The following is a 19653-nucleotide window of genomic DNA, read 5'->3' as shown; positions in this document are numbered from 1 at the left end:
GCTGTGGGTATGTTGCCAAGTGACACACACAACTTCTAGAAACTATCATTTACAAGCACTGCATGGTACACTTTAGCATGCCAACGTATGCCAGCCATAGACCTGCCATAACTAGTAACACTAGAAGTTCAGCATGTCATTATCAGCAGTTACTTCACAAAGAATGGAATCTGATTGGTCCATGCAGCATGAAATGTCATTGTGACATCACAGCCACTATTTGTGACTCTCTTGGTGAGATTGACCAAGATCAGAGTCCTCATGTGGGAGCTGCTTAAAGAATCTATATATTCTCTTGAGAAGGGACATTGTGACCATGTGAATGATATTGTGCAGTGCTAAGGACACTGCATAGGGCGGTCGGTGACTCAACTTTCTGGGGAGGCTAATGTGGGATACAAATGCTGCAAATAAATAAATAAATAAATAATGTGGGCAGGGCTAAGGCGGGGAGGGATGGGTTGGGTGTGGTGGTACAAGTTATAAACCTCAGGGTTGAGGGAGAGGGCAACACTTATGTCAGCAGTAAAGGGGCAGTGGAGGCACTTTTAAATACACTCCAGGTTGTGTTCCAAAAAAAACAAACCAACCAAATGCAATATATTAAAGAGAATAGTATTTGCAGTATTATGTGCAGGTACTTTAACACTTGTCTCACAATTAGCCCTAGCTCCCCAGTCCAGCATCTTCCTGTTGGCCATGTGAAGTGATGTTCAACGGCACTGTTACAGAAACCCTGTGGTAACTAGCAACCATAGAATAATTTACCTATCAATCACTTTGTTTGTTTTTTTTTGTGAGGTTGACAAATGGACACCAGGCTTCACATCTGCTGGCCTTTTGTTTATTGTTGAGTTACCAAAAATGTTTAGAATAAGTATTATCTGTATTAGCTGAGAACCAGGGAAGCCAAGGTTCAAATCCCACTGCCACTCCTTGAGATCTTGGACAAGTCACTTAACCCTTCATTGTTCTAGGTACAGACTTAGACTGTAAGCCCTCCAGGGACAGGAAAATACCTACTGTACCTGAATGTACCTTGCTTTGAGCCACTATTGATAAAGATGTGATGTAAATCCAAATCTAAAATCCTGTAACAAGCATACTGTGAAGTAATCTAAAATACTACAAATGTAATTCTACCATACCATAACAGCAATAACTTCCAGGAGTCACACTACAAGGAGTTACCTAGGAAAAGCCAACACCATAACCACTGCAGTGGGCACTAGGATATCAGTCTGGTTTTCAAGATACCCACAATGAATATGCATGAGATAAATTTGCATGTACTGCCTCTACTGTATGCAAATCTATGCATGCATATTCATTGTAGGTATACTGAAAACCTGACTGGCTTGGTGTGTCCAAGGTCTGGGTTGAGAACCCCTGCAATACAGTGCTAACAGAACATCTGATCTCTTTCACGTGCAAACAACAGAGAAAGATCCTCACCAAGTATAAGTAATCGTTAAAAATGAAATATACAGACAAAAATTAAACTGAATTCCCGAAAGTTAGGTGCTGCAAACAGTAACACATCCACCTGTTCTGTGCAAAATATAAGATAGCAGGTATAAGTTCCCAAACTGACATATTCCAATCACTATATAACAGTCATACAGCAGATCATTTTATTGGACTAAGGGCCCTGTTTACTAAGCCGCGTTATAGGCGCGATAGCTTTTTTAATGCTCATTAACCATGTACGTTATCCCTAAAGGCTCCTACATGGTTAGCGCGCACGCTAATTGTAGGCACATTAAAAATGTTAACGCACTTTAGTAAATAGGGCCCTAAATACATTTTTTGACTAGTTTTCGGAGGCCAAAACATCCTTCCTCCGATCATGACACTCTGGTACACTGTCCTGATCTAAGGAAGGAGGATTTGGCCACAAGTAGAAAAATGTATTATGTTAGCCCAATAAAAAGGTATCACTTTATTGTGCATGTTTTATTACATTATATTACAGTTAATGCTTCTAGACCGCACATAACCGAAAAGTTCAGATCAGTGCGGCTTATGTAAGAGTAGGGCAAACCCTAGATTCTAACAGATAATCATCAGTCAAAAAGAAATTTACAAATAAAGGTACAAATTTCCAAAAAGTAAAATAATTGGTTTCATGGAGATAAGGCGAAAGAAACTGAAGAGAGAGATAATGTTTGGTGTCTTTCACATGGTTCTTCCCACACAATACAATTAAAGATGACATGTACTATGGAGCCTCTTCATATAGTATCATGAAAACAAAACAACACAACTTGAAAACTGAGCGGGCTGCAGTGGGTAGCCAATGAATTTTGCACATTAGTGGCAAGGCGCTCTCAGAATTTAGTATATTTAAAAGTCAACTGAGCCGCAGTATTCCGTAGTGTCTGTCTATGCCTGCTCCAGTTGGATAGGCAGTGCCTTCAGAGGTGGAGGAGAAAATATATTGAACAGCTTTTTAATTTATTTGAAAGCTTCCCATATGTAGATATAAATATCATGAAATAAAAATTGAATATCACTAAAACAGCTTCAAAAATTAATGTCACTGGTAGAAACAGCAATTTTAAACTCAGTATTTTGTGCTCATTTTTCTACACAATACAGATGGCAAAATTTCAGTGAGGTATCTTGTTTCCTGATGGGTTTGTCTTAACTGTTGCTGTAATCTGCCTTGGGAAGCCTTGTGTAATAAAGATGATGGAATATATTGAAATTAAATGGAAGTAGAATTAGACTCTTCTTTCATTGGGTCATATGGAATCACATCTTCATCTGTTTTGTAGAAGTCTACATTTTAGATACACAAATGGATTATTCTGTTTTGAACATGTTTCAGGGAGAAGTGGTTTTTGTGATGACTTATACTGTGCCAAAACTGAAAACTCTTCTCTCTATAATAAAAGGAGCTGATTGTGAAAGGTTTTTTTGTGGCTGTGCATAAGGAATTGTGATATTGAACAAATAAGAGAATGTTTGTGTCCCTAGTCATGCATCCAAAGCTTAAATAATCCTTTCAAGAAAGCCGTTTAACTTAGTAGTGGAACATAACCACAGTTATGACACACTGATTACGATTTACAACAAATTGCTACTCTATGTATGAAAAGTTAATCCATTATTATACTTCCTCTGTGTACATCCATATGCTGCACAAGCTGACACGTTTGAAAATATAAGTGAGATTAAATACAAATGCTACCAACAATAAAGAACTACAACATGGATGCAGCAGTTCATAGGTTTGTTTCCTTTGTTTTGAGTGTATGCAGAATGACGAGTGCGCGTTGAAGGGGAAAAAGAGTCTACCCTAATTTGCTTCAACGTTTTGACTTCACTTTGTCTCTTATTTTATCCAACCTCCTTGGTATATATGTTAATCTCAATTTAGTTAAATGTTTCAGAGATATCCATCTATTTGCTCCCATGATATAACTGAATTTTATTGTTCTGCCTCACTGTATTTTCAAATGTAAGCCATATTGAACCCAATTTGGCTTGAGATTATCAGGCTTATTTTCGAAAGAGAAGGGCGCCCATCTTTCGACACAAATCGCAAGATGGGCGTCCTTCTCACAGGGTCACCCAAATCGGCATAATCGAAAGCTGATTTTTGGCATCCTCAACTGCTTTCCGTCGTGGGGACGACCAAAGTTCACGGGGGCATGTCAGAGGCGTAGCGAAGGCGGGATTGGGGCGTGACTAACATATGAGTGTCCTCGACCGATAATGGAAAAAAGAAGGGTGTCCCTGACGAACACTTGTACGACTTTACCTGGTCCTTTTTTCTTATGACCAAGCCACAAAAATGTGCCCTAAATGACCAGATGACCACCGGAGGGAATCGGGGGATGACCCCCCTTACTCTCCCAGTGGTCACTAACCCCCTCCTACCCTCAAAAAAGTTTTTTAAAAATATTTTTGCCAGCCTCAAATATCATACTCAGGTCCATCGCAGCAGTGTGCAGGTCCCTGGAGCAGTTTTAGTGGGTGCAGTGCACTTCAGGCAGGCGGACCCAAACCCATCCCCCCCTACCTGTTACACTTGTGGTGGTAAATGTGAGCCCTTCAAAACCCACTGTACCCACATGTAGGTGCCCCCCTTCACCCCTAAGGGCTATGGTAGTAGTGTACAGTTATGGGGAGTGGGTTTTGGGGGCTCAGCACACAAGGTAAGGGAGCTATGCATCTGGGAACAATTTCTGAGTCCACTGCAATGCCCCCTAGGGTGCCTGGTTGGTGTCTTGGCATGTCAGGGGGACCAGTGCACTACAAATGCTGGCTCCTGCCATGACTAAAGGGCTTGGATTTGGTCGTTTCTGAGATGGGCATCCTCAGTTTCCATTATCGCCGAAAATCGGGGACGACCATCTCTAAGGCCGACCATCTCTAAGGTCGACCTAAATTTTGTGATTTGGGCGTCCCCGACCGTATTATCGAAATGAAAGATGGACGCCCATCTTGTTTCGATAATACGGGTTTCCCTGCCCATTCTCCGGGACATCCTGTGAGGACGTCCTCAGGAAAAGTTGGGCGCCCCTTTCGATTATGCCCATCCACGTGTAATATGTTTTAAAAAATCCTTTATCCTCCACCTTTTAAGACACTGCCTACCCACTGGATAGTGATGGCACAAGGAAAGCAAGTTTGGTTCAGTGAATACTAACTCAAAATAACCTGTTCCTTAGCTGGGCCCTAGTATTACCATATTGAAAATGCGACCATACCATGCCTCTGTGGTTATGTTCCACTAATAAATTAAACGATTAACTGGATTTCTTGAAAGGATTATATAAACTTTGGATGCATGACTAGGGAAACAGCATACACTTATTTATTCAATATCACAATTCCTCATGTACAGCCACAAAACAACCTTTTAGGGTGGATAGTGTTCACAATGAGCTCCTTTTATTAACGACCAGACAGAAGAAATGAGTTTTCAGTTTTGGCACAGTATCACAACAAAATATAAGAAAACCAATGGACTGCATTAGGGGCTTATAGTCCACTTAGTTATGTTTAAACAAAAGAGATCTGAATGAAACAAAATATGTATTTTTATTGTGACTTATAAAACCACTTGTCCCTGAAACATGTGCAAAACAGAATAATCCATTTGTGTATCAAAAAGGTAAACTTCTACAAAACAGATGAAGATTTGATTTTCATATACCCCAGTTCTTGATTAGCTTTTGAAGGTTGCCCTTCTTCGTCAGATCGGAAATAAGCAAATGTGTTAGCAGATAGTATATATAAGAGAAACATCAAAGCATTACTTTGACAGTCTGACAGAGTGGGAGGGTGGGGGTATGTATGGGGACATCAAAGCATTTCATTGATATTCTAACAGAATGGGTGCTGGTAGGTGAGAGGAGGGTAATAAACAGAGAAATAAACAGAGAAATACAGCTTTATGGTTTATAATGGGTTAGAAAACCCAGATCCTTATTAAGTCCTGCTTGTTGGGTGCCAAAATATTCAATCATTCTTATTTCAAAGGTCTTACGTTCCTGTATTGTTTTAAAATTACCTTTCAGTATTCTTACTGTGAAATCACTGGTGCAGTGTTCTGGTCTTGTGAAGTGTTGGCCCACAGGGGTGGGGGCTTGACTGGCACCGGCTATTTTCATGTGATGTCTGTGCAGATTGAATCTTGTCTTAAGCATCTGGCTTGTTTCTCCAATATAGCATCCTTCGTTACATTTTTTATACTGTATGATATATACCACATTGGAAGATGAGCATGAAAAATAGTCCTTTATGTTGAATATTTTTTCTTTGTGAATGACTGTGGGGTCTTGTGAAATGTTTTGACATAGTTTGCAGCTGGCTGTGTTACACGGAAACGTGCCCTTTTCTTTTTCCGTCTGTGTTGGAAGTTTACTTCTGATCAGCTTGTGTTTTAAATTTGGTGGCTGTCGGAAGGCCAGCACTGGTGGGGATGGGAATATCTCTTTCAGTAATTCATCTTCCTGGAGTAGTGGCTGTAGGTCTCTTATGATTTTCCTCAGTTTCTCCAGCTCTGTGTTATATGTCACTACAAGGGGAATTCTGTCTGTGGCTTTTTTTTCTTTGTACTGTAGCAGATTTTCCCTGGGTGTTTTGAGGGAGGAGGCAATATTCTTGGAGATTATTTTGGGGTTGTAGCCTTTCTGTGGGCCCCTGTGGGCCAACACTTCACAAGACCAGAACACTGCACCAGTGATTTCACAGTAAGAATACTGAAAGGTAATTTTAAAACAATACAGGAACGTAAGACCTTTGAAATAAGAATGATTGAATATTTTGACACCCAACAAGCAGGACTTAAGGATCTGGGTTTTCTAACCCATTATAAACCATAAAGCTGTATTTCTCTGTTTATTTCTCTGTTTATTACCCTCCTCTCACCTACCAGCACCCATTCTGTTAGAATATCAATGAAATGCATTGATGTCCCCATGCATACCCCCACCCTCCCACTCTGTCAGACTGTCAAAGTAATGCTTTGATGTTTCTCTTATATATACTATCTGCTAACACATTTGCTTATTTCCGATCTGACGAAGAAGGGCAACATTTGAAAGCTAATCAAGAAATGTATTAAGTTATGTCCAATAAAAAAGGTATCATCTTATTTTCTTTTCCATGTTTTATTTTGTTTGATTTCTATTGATAACCTTTAAGAGTGGACTAACACGGCTACCACACCTCTCTACTTATATACCCCAGTGAAAGGACAGTTTAATTTTACTTCCATTTAATTTCAATATATCTTTATAACACCAGGCTTCCCAAGGCAGATTACAACAACAGTTAAGATGAACTCATCAGGAAACAGGATATCCTCACTGAAATGTGGCCATCTATATTGTATAGAAAATGAGCACAAAATACTACCAGCCACCATAATTTTTGAAGCTGTTTTAGTGATATTCAGTTTTTCTTTCATGATATTTATATCTAGATATGGGAAGCTTTCAACTAAATTAAAAAGCAATAAGTAAAAAAAAAAAATATATATATATATATATATATTTTTTTTTTTGTCCTCCACCTTTTAAGGCACTGCCTATCCAACTGGAACAGCTTTTGCCTTTTTACAGATGGATCAGGCATAGGCAGTCCCTTATTTCTAGCAATCTTTTGCTATTGTTTTCAATAGCGTTTGCTATTGTTTTGGGTGTACTAAAACCGCAGCAAGCTCCGCCTACTGGCTTCAGCTCAAAAAATGGGTTAGATAGGCTCACTTTGAGGCATATTTTCAAAGCACTTAGCCTTCCAAAGTTCCATAGGTTTCTATGGAACTTTGGAAGGCTAAGTGCTTTGAAAATAAGCCTCTTTGTCTCCTGTTTTATCCAACCTCCTTGGAGGTTGTGGGTCACACTTGCTTTATTAGCTGCTGCAGGTCATTAGAAGCAGTAACAGTGGTGGAGGGACAATGAGAGGGAGGTGAGGAATGACATGTTTGGGGCTGGGGAGGCTTAGCCTCCTATACCAGGCGCCAATGGGACTCTGGCATTGCTATTTAAATAATAACTCTTATAATTGCTGGGCAAAAAGACTCTGCTCCCTCCAACCCTGCTACAGGTAGCTTCCAGAACTTGCTCAGCTGGGGCATTAATCATCCATTGAATACCAAGGTACAATAAATCTGTCATCTTAGTAAGTACTTAACTTAAGATATTAGGAACTATTCCTGTCTCTGCTGAGATGGAACTGTATATCTGAAAAGTGAAGCTATTTTTAATGTTTACTGCTCTTAGGATTGTCAATGTACCCAGTTCAGTTATCCTGGAAAGTAGAACCTCAGCAGCCTATTTCCACCCGAGAGCATGAGCTCTCAGTACTGATTCCTAGGCCTGATCATGTATCTCTTTTCTTTTCTTTTGTAGATAGACCAGCAACACTGAGCTCCTCTAAGCATCCTCCTCCGCCCCCTCAGCGACACGGGCCCCCTTTCCTGCCTCCAGTGGCAGGAGTGAGACCTGTACGTAATGCATTGAAAATGCTAAGCTTTTGTCTTCTTACCAGAGTATCTAAAGATTTTATTTTTTAATACAGCTCCATTTCTGGCCGTCTTCAAATCTAGGTTAAAAGCCTACTTTTTTGCTGCTTTTAACTCCTAATCCCTATTCACTTGTACAATACCCTTATATATTTTATCTTTCCCACCTTATTAATTCCCTTCTCTCTTATTTGTCCTGTTTGTCCTGATTAGATTGTAAGCTCTTTCGAGCAGGGACTGTCTCTTCATGTTCAAGTGTACAGCACTGCGTACGTCTAGTAGTGCTATAGAAATAAGTAGTAGTAGTAGGATTATCAAAATACATAAGACCATTGTTAGTCCATCCCTGTCCCGTTTTAATACTCTCCCTAGATACACTTACCAGATCACGCTCCCATTTACTTTCAGGGCTCTTTCCTACCTGGAGAAGTAACTTCTGCTCTCCAAAACCCCACTCTAACTGGTAGCCTCTGGGTAACTTCTGGGATCCTGCTTTCTTGGCAATATCTTGTCCCTCTGGAATATAGAGAGCAGGGAGATGGCAAAGAGTTTTCTACCAAAACCACATCTTGATTAGCCTGATCTGGACCCACCAGCTAAGTCTTCATGGACTCTGCACCACCGGGACCCCTTTCTGTAAAGCTCCATCACTTGCCCCTCTCTTGACTCCTAAGTTCTTGTAACTGCAATTTCTTATAGTCCCCTCTCCCTGGCAGCAGTGCTTCCTTTCTCTTTTCTGTCTTCTGCTTAGGAGCTCCTTCTTCTGCTCTGAGGGGCTAACTGCTCTGTGTCTGATTCACAGTATTATTAGTAACTTTCAATATGGTTTTGCTCCCTGGACATCCAGAACCAACCTCACCAACAATTGCAAACTTAGCCATAAAGGTACAGATGATTTTTACAAGTCTTTGGAGCTTTTACACTACATTTTAGCCAGTGAATGTAGCCACAAGAGGGTCTCCTGTTTTTCACATTGCTATACCTGGTGGGGTTCAGACACAGAAAACCCCGGATTCTATATATGGCACCCAAAATTGGGCGCAGAACCAAAATTTGTGCCCAATGAGCCAATTAGTGCCAATAATTGAGTGTTGGCACCAATTTGAACTTGTGCGCACATCTTGCTACGCGCTATTCCATCACAATGTGCCCCCAAATCCCATAGCACACAGCCCAAAAGGGGTATGGCCATAGGAGGTGCATGGGCAGGTCAGGGGCATTCCTAAAATTTGCACACAATATTATAGAATACTGAGGATGAGCGCCTAAATTGGGCACTGGGAATTCCACCTGGCGACCGAACCTGGGCACTGAAATCAGCACTCAATGCTATTCTGATCTTTGAGCGCTATTTATTGAATCTGGCCCATAATGCCTGAGTCATTGCAACCAAATCCCCAATTCTATAGGCTCAGCTCACAGCACTACAGACACAGGCCCAAATCTGGCTACCTCTCTCTAAACATAGTAACATAGTAGATGACGGCAGAAAAAGACCTGCACGGTCCATCCAGTCTGCCCAACAAGATAACTCATATTTGCTAATTTTGTGTATACCCTACTTTGATTTGTATCTGTGTTCTTCAGGGCACAGACCATATAAGTCTGCCCAGCACTATCCCCGCCTTGCTCCTGATAATTTTACTTACAAGAAACTATTTTTACAGACATGTCATTTTTGCTTTCTTTTTAATGAGGGCAATTTTCAACCTTACGGCAGAGACTGTAGACCCAGAAGTACTCTGCAAAGAAACTGATTTTTAATGGGAACATGGAGCTCCACTTTGAAAACTTATGTCTTGGTAGAATCTATGGGGTACATTTGTACCGTAGAATCTGCAAATACAAAGTCCCTGCTGAAAAATATGTGCATGGAGGTATAAACTCCCTTCATGTACCTTGATGAGTGGCTGTCATTGCCAACGCTGTCTCATTCTCCACAGTAAGAGCAGGTGAGTTTTTAAAGGATACTTTTTCACATTTACAAGTAGCAAATTCTTTCAAAATTACCTCATTAAATTGACTTACTTATACTACTGCTATTAATCACTTGAGTGTTTCCAGATGTGAACAATGCTATACAGAGACACACAGGAGACAGTCCATGTTCCTTATAGCTTGCAATCTAGTCACAGCAGACAGACAAGACAAAAAATAAATAAATAAAAGAATTCTTTGACTAAACACAAGACCATAATTTTGAAGAACTAAAACCATGTAGGATTATTTGAGGAAAGTGACAATTTTAATTGAGTAGTGCTCTAAAAATGAAACCTCTAATTCCATATCATCAAGCTGATCAATCCATAGACTGGTGGGTTGTGTCCATCTACCAGCAGGTGGAGATAGAGAGCAAACTTTTGCCTCCCTATATGTGGTCATGTGCTGCCGGAAACTCCTCAGTATGTTCTCTATCTCAGCAGGTGGTGGTCACACACAGCAGCAGCTCTGGCTAGGCCTCCAAGCCTAATCCTTAGGTTTTGTTGAGGCCTGGGGTTGAGGGCTCTTTTGAGCAAGTGCAAACCTGGTGGTGCCAGGTCCCTCCTTTTCTCCCCCCTCCCGCTGGCTCCGTTAAAAAAAAAAAAAAAAAAAAAAAAAGGCGTTTATTTCGACGTTTATTTAAACGTTCATTGCAGCTACTCACTGGGACACCAGTTCGTTACAGCTCGGAGCGGACAGCAGGTAATTTTTACCTTTTTATAGCGGGCAGGGGGTTCCCCGATTCTTCTCCTCGTGGCATATGGCGTCGGAGGGCGAGGGCGCAAAGGGTCGCTCCCCGGATCGCTTGAGCGCTTCTAGAGGGGATGCGGGGGTCTTACAGCCTGATTCGCCCTTGTTGGGTGACAGTTTCGTGACCGATGAATGTCCCGGTCCTTCCTCCGGCGTGGCAGTTTTTCCCGCCATAAACGCCCATCCCCCGCTCCTCGCCTCCGCCATCTTGGCCGGCCACGCGGCTCGGACGGCTTCTTCGTGGGCCGCCCTTGAGGTTGGAGACATTAATGCCATGAACGCCCTTAATTTGGGCGACGGCACAAAAGCGGCTAAAGTTAAGCGCCGTTCTTCCCGCGCGGCTCCTTCGCGGAGTGTCGCGCCGGACGCCATTTTGGATGCGCAGCATGTCTCTCCCCCGCTCTTGCGAGCGCCGGTTGAGGGTGCGTCTAGGGCTGTTGCCCAGGCTGCGGAAGTGCACAGTCTGGGGGGTTTCTCCCCCGAGTTTGTTTTGCTGCTGCATCAGGCTTTCCTCATGCAAAACGCTGCCCCTGCTCCCTCGTCTGGTAAAGAGGTTGAGGTTCCCAGAGGTAAACGCCCTCGGGTTGATTCCCAGGCCTTGGAGGACTTTGTCTCCTCCGATGTAGATGAGGGCAGCGTGTCTGAGGTCTCCCAACTGTCCTTTGCGGATTCCTTGGAGGAGACGGATCCCCGCTCGGATGGAGCGGATGACCCCTCTGCAGCGCGGCTTTTTAGCCCAGAGGATTTGCCCAACCTGTTGTTACAGGCCATGGACACTTTGAAGATTTCCTCTCCGGAGGACGTCTCTCCCTCAGCCCCTGTTGGCTCTGCCATTATGCTGGGGACGAAGCGCCCGCCTAGAACCTTCCACGTGCATGATGCCATGCACACCTTAATTTTGGCTCAATGGGATGTCCCGGAAGCGAGCCTTAAAGTGGCTAGGGCTATGTCCCGCCTCTATCCTTTGGCTGTGAGTGAACGTGAGGCCTATCTGTGGCCTACCGTGGATTCTTTAATCACTGCGGTGACTAAGAAAACGGCGTTGCCGGTGGAAGGTGGCACGGCCCTAAAGGACGCCCAAGACAGAAGATTGGAGGCGGCCTTAAGGTCGTCCTTTGAGGCGGCTGCTTTAAGTTTGCAGGCCTCAGTTTGCGGCTCCTATGTGGCCAGGGCGTGCCTGACTATGGTGCAGCGGGCTTCCCCCTCGGATCATTCCTTGAGGGCTGATTGGCCGGCCCTGGAATCGGGCTTAGCCTATTTGGCAGACTTGCTGTATGATGTCTTGAGGGCCTCAGCGAAAGGCATGGCTCAGACAATCTCTGCGCGGCGGTGGCTTTAGCTGAAACATTGGTCTGCTGACCACGCCTCTAAATCCCGCCTGGCTAGGTTGCCTTTTAAAGGCAAGCTGCTCTTTGGGGTCGAGCTGGACAAAATCGTGACCGATCTCGGCACGTCTAAGGGCAAGAAATTACCAGAGGTCAGGGCTCGGGCTAGTACTCGTCCCGGTACCTCCAGAGGACGGTTGCAGGAAGCCCGTCGGTACCGCCCGGGCAAGTCGGGTTCCTCTGCCCCCTCTTCCTTCAAGAGGAATTTCTCCCCCAAGCAGCATTCCTTTCGCAGAGACCGCCGTCCCGGAGGTGCTTCCTCCGGTCCTCCCCCAGGGTCTCGTACCCAATGACGGGGCCTTGGTCCACGCCCCAGTGCAGATTGGAGGACGGCTGTCCTCGTTTCTGGGCGAGTGGACCACAATAACTTCAGACGCGTGGGTGCTGGAAGTCATCAGAGACGGCTACAAGCTAGAGTTCTGCCGACCCTTCAAAGACGGGTTTGTACTCTCTCCCTGCAAGTCTCCGGTCAAAGCTGTGGCAGTGCAGCAGACCTTGGACAATCTGATCCGCCTGGGCGCGGTCGTTCCTGTGCCAGAAAGTCAGCTTGGCAAGGGACGTTACTCCATTTACTTTGTGGTACCAAAGAAAGGAGGTTCTGTCCGGCCTATCCTCGACCTCAAAGGGGTCAATCGGGCCTTGAAAGTGCGGCACTTTCGCATGGAGACTCTCCGCTCTGTTATAGCGGCAGTGAAGGCAGGAGAGTTCTTGGCTTCCTTGGACATCAAGGAAGCGTACCTGCATATTCCCATCTGGCCTCCTCATCAACGCTTCCTGCGTTTTGCAGTCCTGGGACGACACTTCCAGTTCAGAGCCCTCCCATTCGGGTTGGCTACTGCTCCGCGGACCTTTTCCAAAGTAATGGTGGTCATCGCGGCCTTCCTACGAAAGGAAGGGATACAAGTCCATCCTTATCTGGACGACTGGTTGATCCGAGCCCCCTCTTATGCAGAGTGCGGCAAAGCTGTGGACCGGGTAGTTGCTCTTTTGAGCTCCCTGGGATGGATCATCAACTGGGAGAAGAGCCAGCTGCGCCCGACTCAGTCCCTGGAGTACCTGGGAGTTCGATTCGACACCCAAGTGGGCAGAGTGTTCCTGCCAGACAATCGGATTGTCAAACTTCAGGCTCAGGTGGACCAGTTCCTGGGAGCCTCTCCTCTTCGGGCTTGGGACTATGTGCAGCTGTTGGGCTCTATGACGGCCACGATGGAAGTAGTGCCCTGGGCCAGGGCTCATATGAGACCACTTCAACACTCTTTGCTGCAGCGCTGGACTCCGATGTCGGAGGATTATGCTGTGCGACTTCCCTTGGACCCAGCAGTGCGCAAGGCGCTGAGCTGGTGGATGCAGACAGACAAATTGTCTGCGGGAATGCCTCTGGTGACCCCAGAGTGGATTGTCGTCACGACGGACACCTCTTTGTCGGGCTGGGGAGCCCACTGCTTGGGAAGGACAGCGCAGGGGCTCTGGTCTCCTGCAGAGGCAAAGTGGTCTATCAACCTCCTGGAACTCAGAGCCATTCGGTTGGCGCTTTTGGAGTTCATCCCGGTACTGGTGTGGAAGCCTGTACGGGTCCTGTCGGACAATGCCACGGCTGTGGCTTATGTCAACCGCCAGGGAGGTACCAAGAGCGCCCCTCTAGCCAAGGAGGCTATGTATCTCTGCCAGTGGGCGGAAGCGAACCTGGAGCAGCTTTCAGCGGCCCACATTGCCGGAGTCATGAATGTCAAGGCGGACTTTCTCAGTCGCCATACCTTGGAGCCCGGAGAGTGGCAGCTATCTGCTCAGGCGTTCTTGGACATCGCGAAGCGCTGGGGCCAGCCGAGCCTAGATCTGATGGCGTCATCGGCCAATTGCCAAGTGCCGCGCTTCTTCAGCAGAGGACGGGACCCTCGATCCCTGGGAGTAGATGCTCTTCTCCAACAGTGGCCGACACAAGAGCTCCTCTATGTGTTCCCGCCCTGGCCCATGTTGGGCAGGGTGCTAGACCGGGTGGCAAAGCATCCCGGCAGGGTAATCCTGGTGGGTCCGGATTGGCCCAGGCGTCCCTGGTATGCGGACTTGATCAGGCTCTCAGTGGACGATCTTCTGCGACTGCCAGTGGAACAGGGCCTGTTACATCAGGGTCCCGTGGTGATGGAGGATCCCTCCCCCTTTGGTCTTACGGCCTGGCTATTGAGCGGCAGCGTCTGAGGAAGAAGGGCTTCTCAGACAAGGTCATCGCCACTATGCTGAGAGCGAGGAAGCGCTCTACTTCTACTGCTTACGCCAGGGTTTGGCGTATCTTTGCAGCGTGGTGTGAAGCAGGCTCTCTTTCTCCCTTCACTGCTCCAATTTCTTCAGTGTGGGCGTTCCTGCAAGAAGGTCTGGAGAAAGGCCTGTCGCTCAGTTCCCTTAAAGTCCAGGTAGCGGCTCTGGCTTGCTTCAGGGGCCGCCTGAAGGGTGCTTCCCTGGCTTCACAGCCAGATGTGGTGCGCTTTCTCAAGGGAGTTAATCACCTGCGCCCTCCTCTGCACTCAGTGGTGCCTGCGTGGAATCTCAGCCTGGTGCTAAGAGCATTGCAGAAGCCGCCTTTTGAACCCTTGTCGAGGGCATCTCTGAAAGACCTGACGTTGAAAGCAGTCCTTTTGGTGGCTATCACTTCAGCCAGAAGAGTTTCCGAGCTCCAGGCGCTCTCATGTCGAGAGCCTTTTCTGCAGTTCACTGAGGCAGGAGTGACTATTCGCACAGTGCCTTCCTTTCTGCCCAAGATTGTTTCTCGCTTCCATGTGAATCAGCAGCTCTGTCTCCCTTCCTTTCGTAGGGAGGACTACCCAGAGGAGTACTCTGCTCTTAAATATCTGGATGTGTGGCGAGTCATCATCAGATACTTGGAAGTGACCAATGATTTCCGGAAATCGGATCATCTGTTTGTCCTGTTTGCAGGTCCTCGTAAGGGTCTGCAGGCTGCTAAGCCTACAGTGGCAAGATGGGTCAAGGAAGCCATTGCAGCGGCTTATGTGGCCGCGGGGAAGGTGCCGCCTATCCAGCTGAAGGCTCACTCCACGAGAGCTCAGGCGGCCTCGATGGCAGAGGCCGGATCCGTCTCCTTGGAAGAGATATGCAAGGCGGCAACTTGGGCTTCGGCTCATACATTCTCCAAGCATTACCGGTTGACTGTGGCTGCACGGGCGGAGGCCCGGTTTGGAGCTTCAGTGTTGAGGTCAGGGATTTCTATGTCCCGCCCTGGGTGAGTACTGCTTCGGTACATCCCACCAGTCTATGGATTGATCAGCTTGATGATATGGAAGGTAAAATTATGTATAATCATACCTGATAATTTTCTTTCCATTAATCATAGCTGATCAATCCATAGCCCCTCCCAGATATCTGTACTGTTTTTATTCTGGTTGCATTTCAGGTTCAAGTTTAGTCTTCAGTTACTTCAGAAAGACTTCGTGTTCAAGTTCTTCCTTCACTTGGATTCTTCAAGAGTTGAGACGAGTTTGTGTTACAGTGAGCTGCTGCATTCCTCTCCCCTCCGTTTTACGGGGCTGGATTGAGATTTAAATTCTGCCGGCACTCCCTCCCGCTTCGTGCGGCTGTAGGGCAGCTTTGTACCCCTCCCGCTTCGGCGGTGTTAGGGTCAGTCAGCTCCTCCCGCGGTTGCGGTTGCAGGATAAGCCAGATCCCCCCGCATCGGCGGGTGTGGTGTCCCTCCCCCGCTCCGCGGGGATGAGCTGGACGGATTCCCCTCCCCCACTTGTGTGGGGATGAGCTGGGTTAATTCCCCTCCCCCGTTTCGGCGGTGGTGAGCTGGGCAGAGTGTCCCTTTGTGGGTGTAATTCTCTAAGTGCTGAGTCCTGCGGATGGAGCTTTGATATCGACATACTGAGGAGTTTCCGGCAGCACATGACCACATATAGGGAGGCAAAAGTTTGCTCTCTATCTCCACCTGCTGGTAGATGGACACAACCCACCAGTCTATGGATTGATCAGCTATGATTAATGGAAAGAAAATTATCAGGTATGATTATACATAATTTTACCTTTCTTGAGATCCTATATAAGAAAGCAGGAAGTGTATGAGGGGCTTGGTTGATCTTCATTTCTTAGGGGTTGCTTTGCCACTGTATACAATCTAAGCGTAAAAGGTGGGCTTGAGTTTATCTCACCAGTTTGAGTTCTAATGATCTTCCTCTGTGTTACTGTTTTTTTTTCTGCAGCCCACATTTCCCCTTTCTTCACAGTTTGATATTAGCAGTGGAAGAAGTGTGAGACATTCAAGCTGTGAGTGCTAAATGCTTTCTGTTTTATAATCTTTCATTTACACAGATTAGGAAATGAGGTTGTACAGAAATGTAGCCCATTTCTAGATGTAGGGACCAGTTTCTAAAGCTTGATTTCCTTCAAGAGTACTTCAATATTTGAAATACCATATTATTAGTTTCCTATTGTTTGTCTGGAATATGCATATCCCCTTGATTATATAAAAGTTGCCAAAAAATGCACGTGCAAATTAAACACGTTCCCGATTTCCGCATGCAATTTTAATAGAATGAGCCAATTAGTGCCAATTATTGTTTTTTTACAAGAAATTGTAGGCACTAATTAGATTTAATTGGGACCCACATGGGAGGGTCATGAGCATTTTGGGGTAAAACTGGAGCATGGTTTTGAGTTACATGCGTAATTACAGAATATGGGTGCTCCACGCATAAATTTAGGCACTGGTATTTAAGCGTTAATTCTATAAACTGCACCGAACTTTAGGCGCAACTTATAGAATACCATTTAAGCGGGGATTTTTGGGCGCCATGTATAGAATCTAGCCCATATTGTAACATAGTAAATGATGGCAGATAAAGATCTGCATGGTCCATCCAATGCGCCCACCAAGGTGGCCAGAGTCATACCTACACTCCACAGGTTACACACTTTCATGATAAAATGCTGGCTTTACAAACAGGGCATTTGGCAATTAGTCATAATGCCAAGTACAGAAAGGCAGTTGTAAATATGATGCATTTACAGGTTTCTAACTGACTATATTCCACTTTGTATGAGTTCTAGAGAGGGATGTCCACTTTCTTCATTGTTGTTCACCCTGACAATGGAGCTTTTTGCTAGGGGGCAGCCTCTATCAGTAGTGCTAAAGCAGATAGGGTTCTTCAGCTTGGAGAAGAGATGGCTGAGGGGAGATATGATAGAGGTCTCTAAAATAATGAGTGGAGTAGAACGGGTAGATGTGAATTGCTTGTTTACTCTTTCCAAAAATACCAGGACTAGGGGGCACGCAATGAAGCTACAAAGTAGTAAACTTAAAACAAATCGGAGAAAATTCTTCACTCAACGTGTAATTAAACTCTGGAATTTGTTGGCAGAGAGTGTAGTAAAAACTGTTAGCTTAGCGAGGTCTAAAAAAGGTTTGGATGGCTTCCTAAAGGAAAAGTTCATACAACGTTATTAAAATGGACGGGGAAAATCCACTGCTTATTTTTAGGATAAGCAGCATAAAATGTATTGTACTTTTCTGGTATCTTGCCAAGGACTTGTGACCTGGATTGGCCATTGTTGGAAACAGGATGCTGGGCTTGATGGACCTTCGGTCTGTCCCAGTATGGCAACACTTATGTACCACAAAACTACTGCTGGAGGTCATGGCCACCATTTTTAACAGAAGCTCTGAGGACAGGAGCACATGGGGTTTCCTCCTAGCCCAACAACAACTAGACCACCAGGCCTCTTCTGATAGCCTCAGGTGATCTGCTACTACTTGGGGGAAGGTCCAGGAGGGGGATGGGCATTGCTAGCGAAGGGAAGGCCAGGAGGGGTTCAGGCTCTGCTGATGGGGGGGCAGGAAGGAGGGGAATCATTTGGAACAGTGGCTTTATATTTTGTCTGCAGCATAGTAACGAAGAAGCAACAAGGACCAATGATGAAGTGGGGGAGTAATTCTTAGTGTCACCACTACGGTGTTTAAATAATATCTGAATAATTTTTTTAAGTTGACTTGCCAGCTTATAATCAAAAGAGAAAAACGCCTATATTTCGACCCAAATTGGGAGATGGGCGTTTTTCTCGCAAAGGCACCCAAATCAGTATAATCGAAAGCCGATTTTGGGCGTTTCCAACTGCACTCTGTCGTGGAAACGAATAAAGTTGACGGGGGTGTGTCAGAGGCGTGGTGGAGGCGGGACTGGGGCGTGGTTATCAGCCGAGGAGAGATGGGCGTCTTTAGCTGATAATCGAAAAAAAAAAGGCGTTTTAAAAACTTTTTTTCCAGCCTCAAATGCCGTACCCACCTCCATGACAGCAGAATATGTTCGATCCTCTCACAGCCTTTCCCTGGGTCAGATGTGGCTCTCGGGTACACTACAGGGTCACATCAGCATTGCATTGTGGTGGGTGTAGGGTATTGGGCTCCGTGATTTCATTAGCTTCTGTTACAGTCTCACGATGTTGGTAGTTGGTAGGCTCTTCTCCCGTGGTGCTTTTCCCCCTGCCTACTGGGTCAGAGTGTGCCCTGTTGTGTTTCCGGTAGTCCATGAGGTAGTGGTCATTTTTGTAAGCCAGTTTTAGATCCCTTCCATGTGTTAGCCACGTTAGAGAACTTAGTTCTTACCTTGAATGTGGCTGAAAGAGGGCATTGTAAAACATTCTGCCAGCTCTGACCTGCTAATCTCACTACCAGGGAGACTCGTTGCCAGTGGGGCACAACCTCTGATCTGCAGTTAACTGTGAGTAAACGTGCTTATTCAAATAAAGGACATTTTCAAAGAGATTAGTCTTCAGGTGTCAACTGGTGTGCCAATGTTATACAGCAGTAACAAGTCCTAGAGGCCTGCGTGTATGCAGGTCCCTGGAGCACTTTTAGTGGGTATCGTAGTGCACTTCAGCCAGGTGGACCCAGGCCCATCCCCCCCCCCACCTGTAACACTTGTGCTGGTAAATGGGAGCCCTCCAAAACCCACTATACCCACATGTAGGTGCCCCCTTCACCCCTAAGAGCTATGGTAGTGTTGTACATTTGTGGGTAGTGGGTTTTGGGGGAGGGGGGTTGGGAGCTCAGCACCCAAAGTAAGGGAGCTATGCATGTGAGAGCTTTTTCTGAAGTCCACCGCACTGACCTAGGGTGCCCAGTTGGTGTCCTGGCATATCAGGGGGGCGAGTGTACTGCGAATCGTGGCCCCTCCCACGACCAAATGGCTCGGATTAGGACGTTTTTGAGCTGGGCGTTTTTAGTTTCCATTATCGCTAAAAAAAACACGCCCAGCTCAAAAACGTCCATTTTTTCGAAAATACGGTTCAGCCCGCCCCTTCACAGACCCGTTCTCGGAGATAAACGCCCATGGAGATAGGCGTTTCCGATCGATTATGCCCCTCTTGGTGGATTAAGTGTGCTGCTACAGTTTGTGGTCTTTGAATGTGAAATAAAGTATGCATACTCGATCCTGATTCAACTTTCCCATTTTTGTGACACAGACTATGGAAGTTTGCCTGGCACCACCCTTACTTTCTCACTACTACATTACAGCTCAGATGTTGTTCTCAGTTACATTGGGAGTCCCTGTC

At 45.7% G+C, this 19653-nt stretch overlaps 1 protein-coding gene across 5 annotated transcripts in view; it reads left to right on the top strand.

Annotated features, from left to right (window-relative positions):
• The window catches only part of LCP2 (lymphocyte cytosolic protein 2), an 888998-nt gene that overhangs the window by 461592 nt on the left and 407753 nt on the right, over positions 1 to 19653 (top strand). For all 5 annotated transcript variants that reach the window (XM_030211064.1, XM_030211063.1, XM_030211062.1 and 2 more), the window contains 2 exons: positions 7872 to 7966; positions 16305 to 16368. In XM_030211064.1, coding sequence (XP_030066924.1) covers positions 7872 to 7966; positions 16305 to 16368 — 159 coding nt within the window. The remainder of the gene's footprint in view (positions 1 to 7871; positions 7967 to 16304; positions 16369 to 19653) is intronic.

The sequence above is a fragment of the Microcaecilia unicolor genome, chromosome 8, assembly GCF_901765095.1.
Source record: "Microcaecilia unicolor chromosome 8, aMicUni1.1, whole genome shotgun sequence".
Taxonomy (NCBI): Eukaryota; Metazoa; Chordata; class Amphibia; order Gymnophiona; family Siphonopidae; genus Microcaecilia; species Microcaecilia unicolor.
This window is presented reverse-complemented; position numbering and strand designations above follow the sequence as displayed.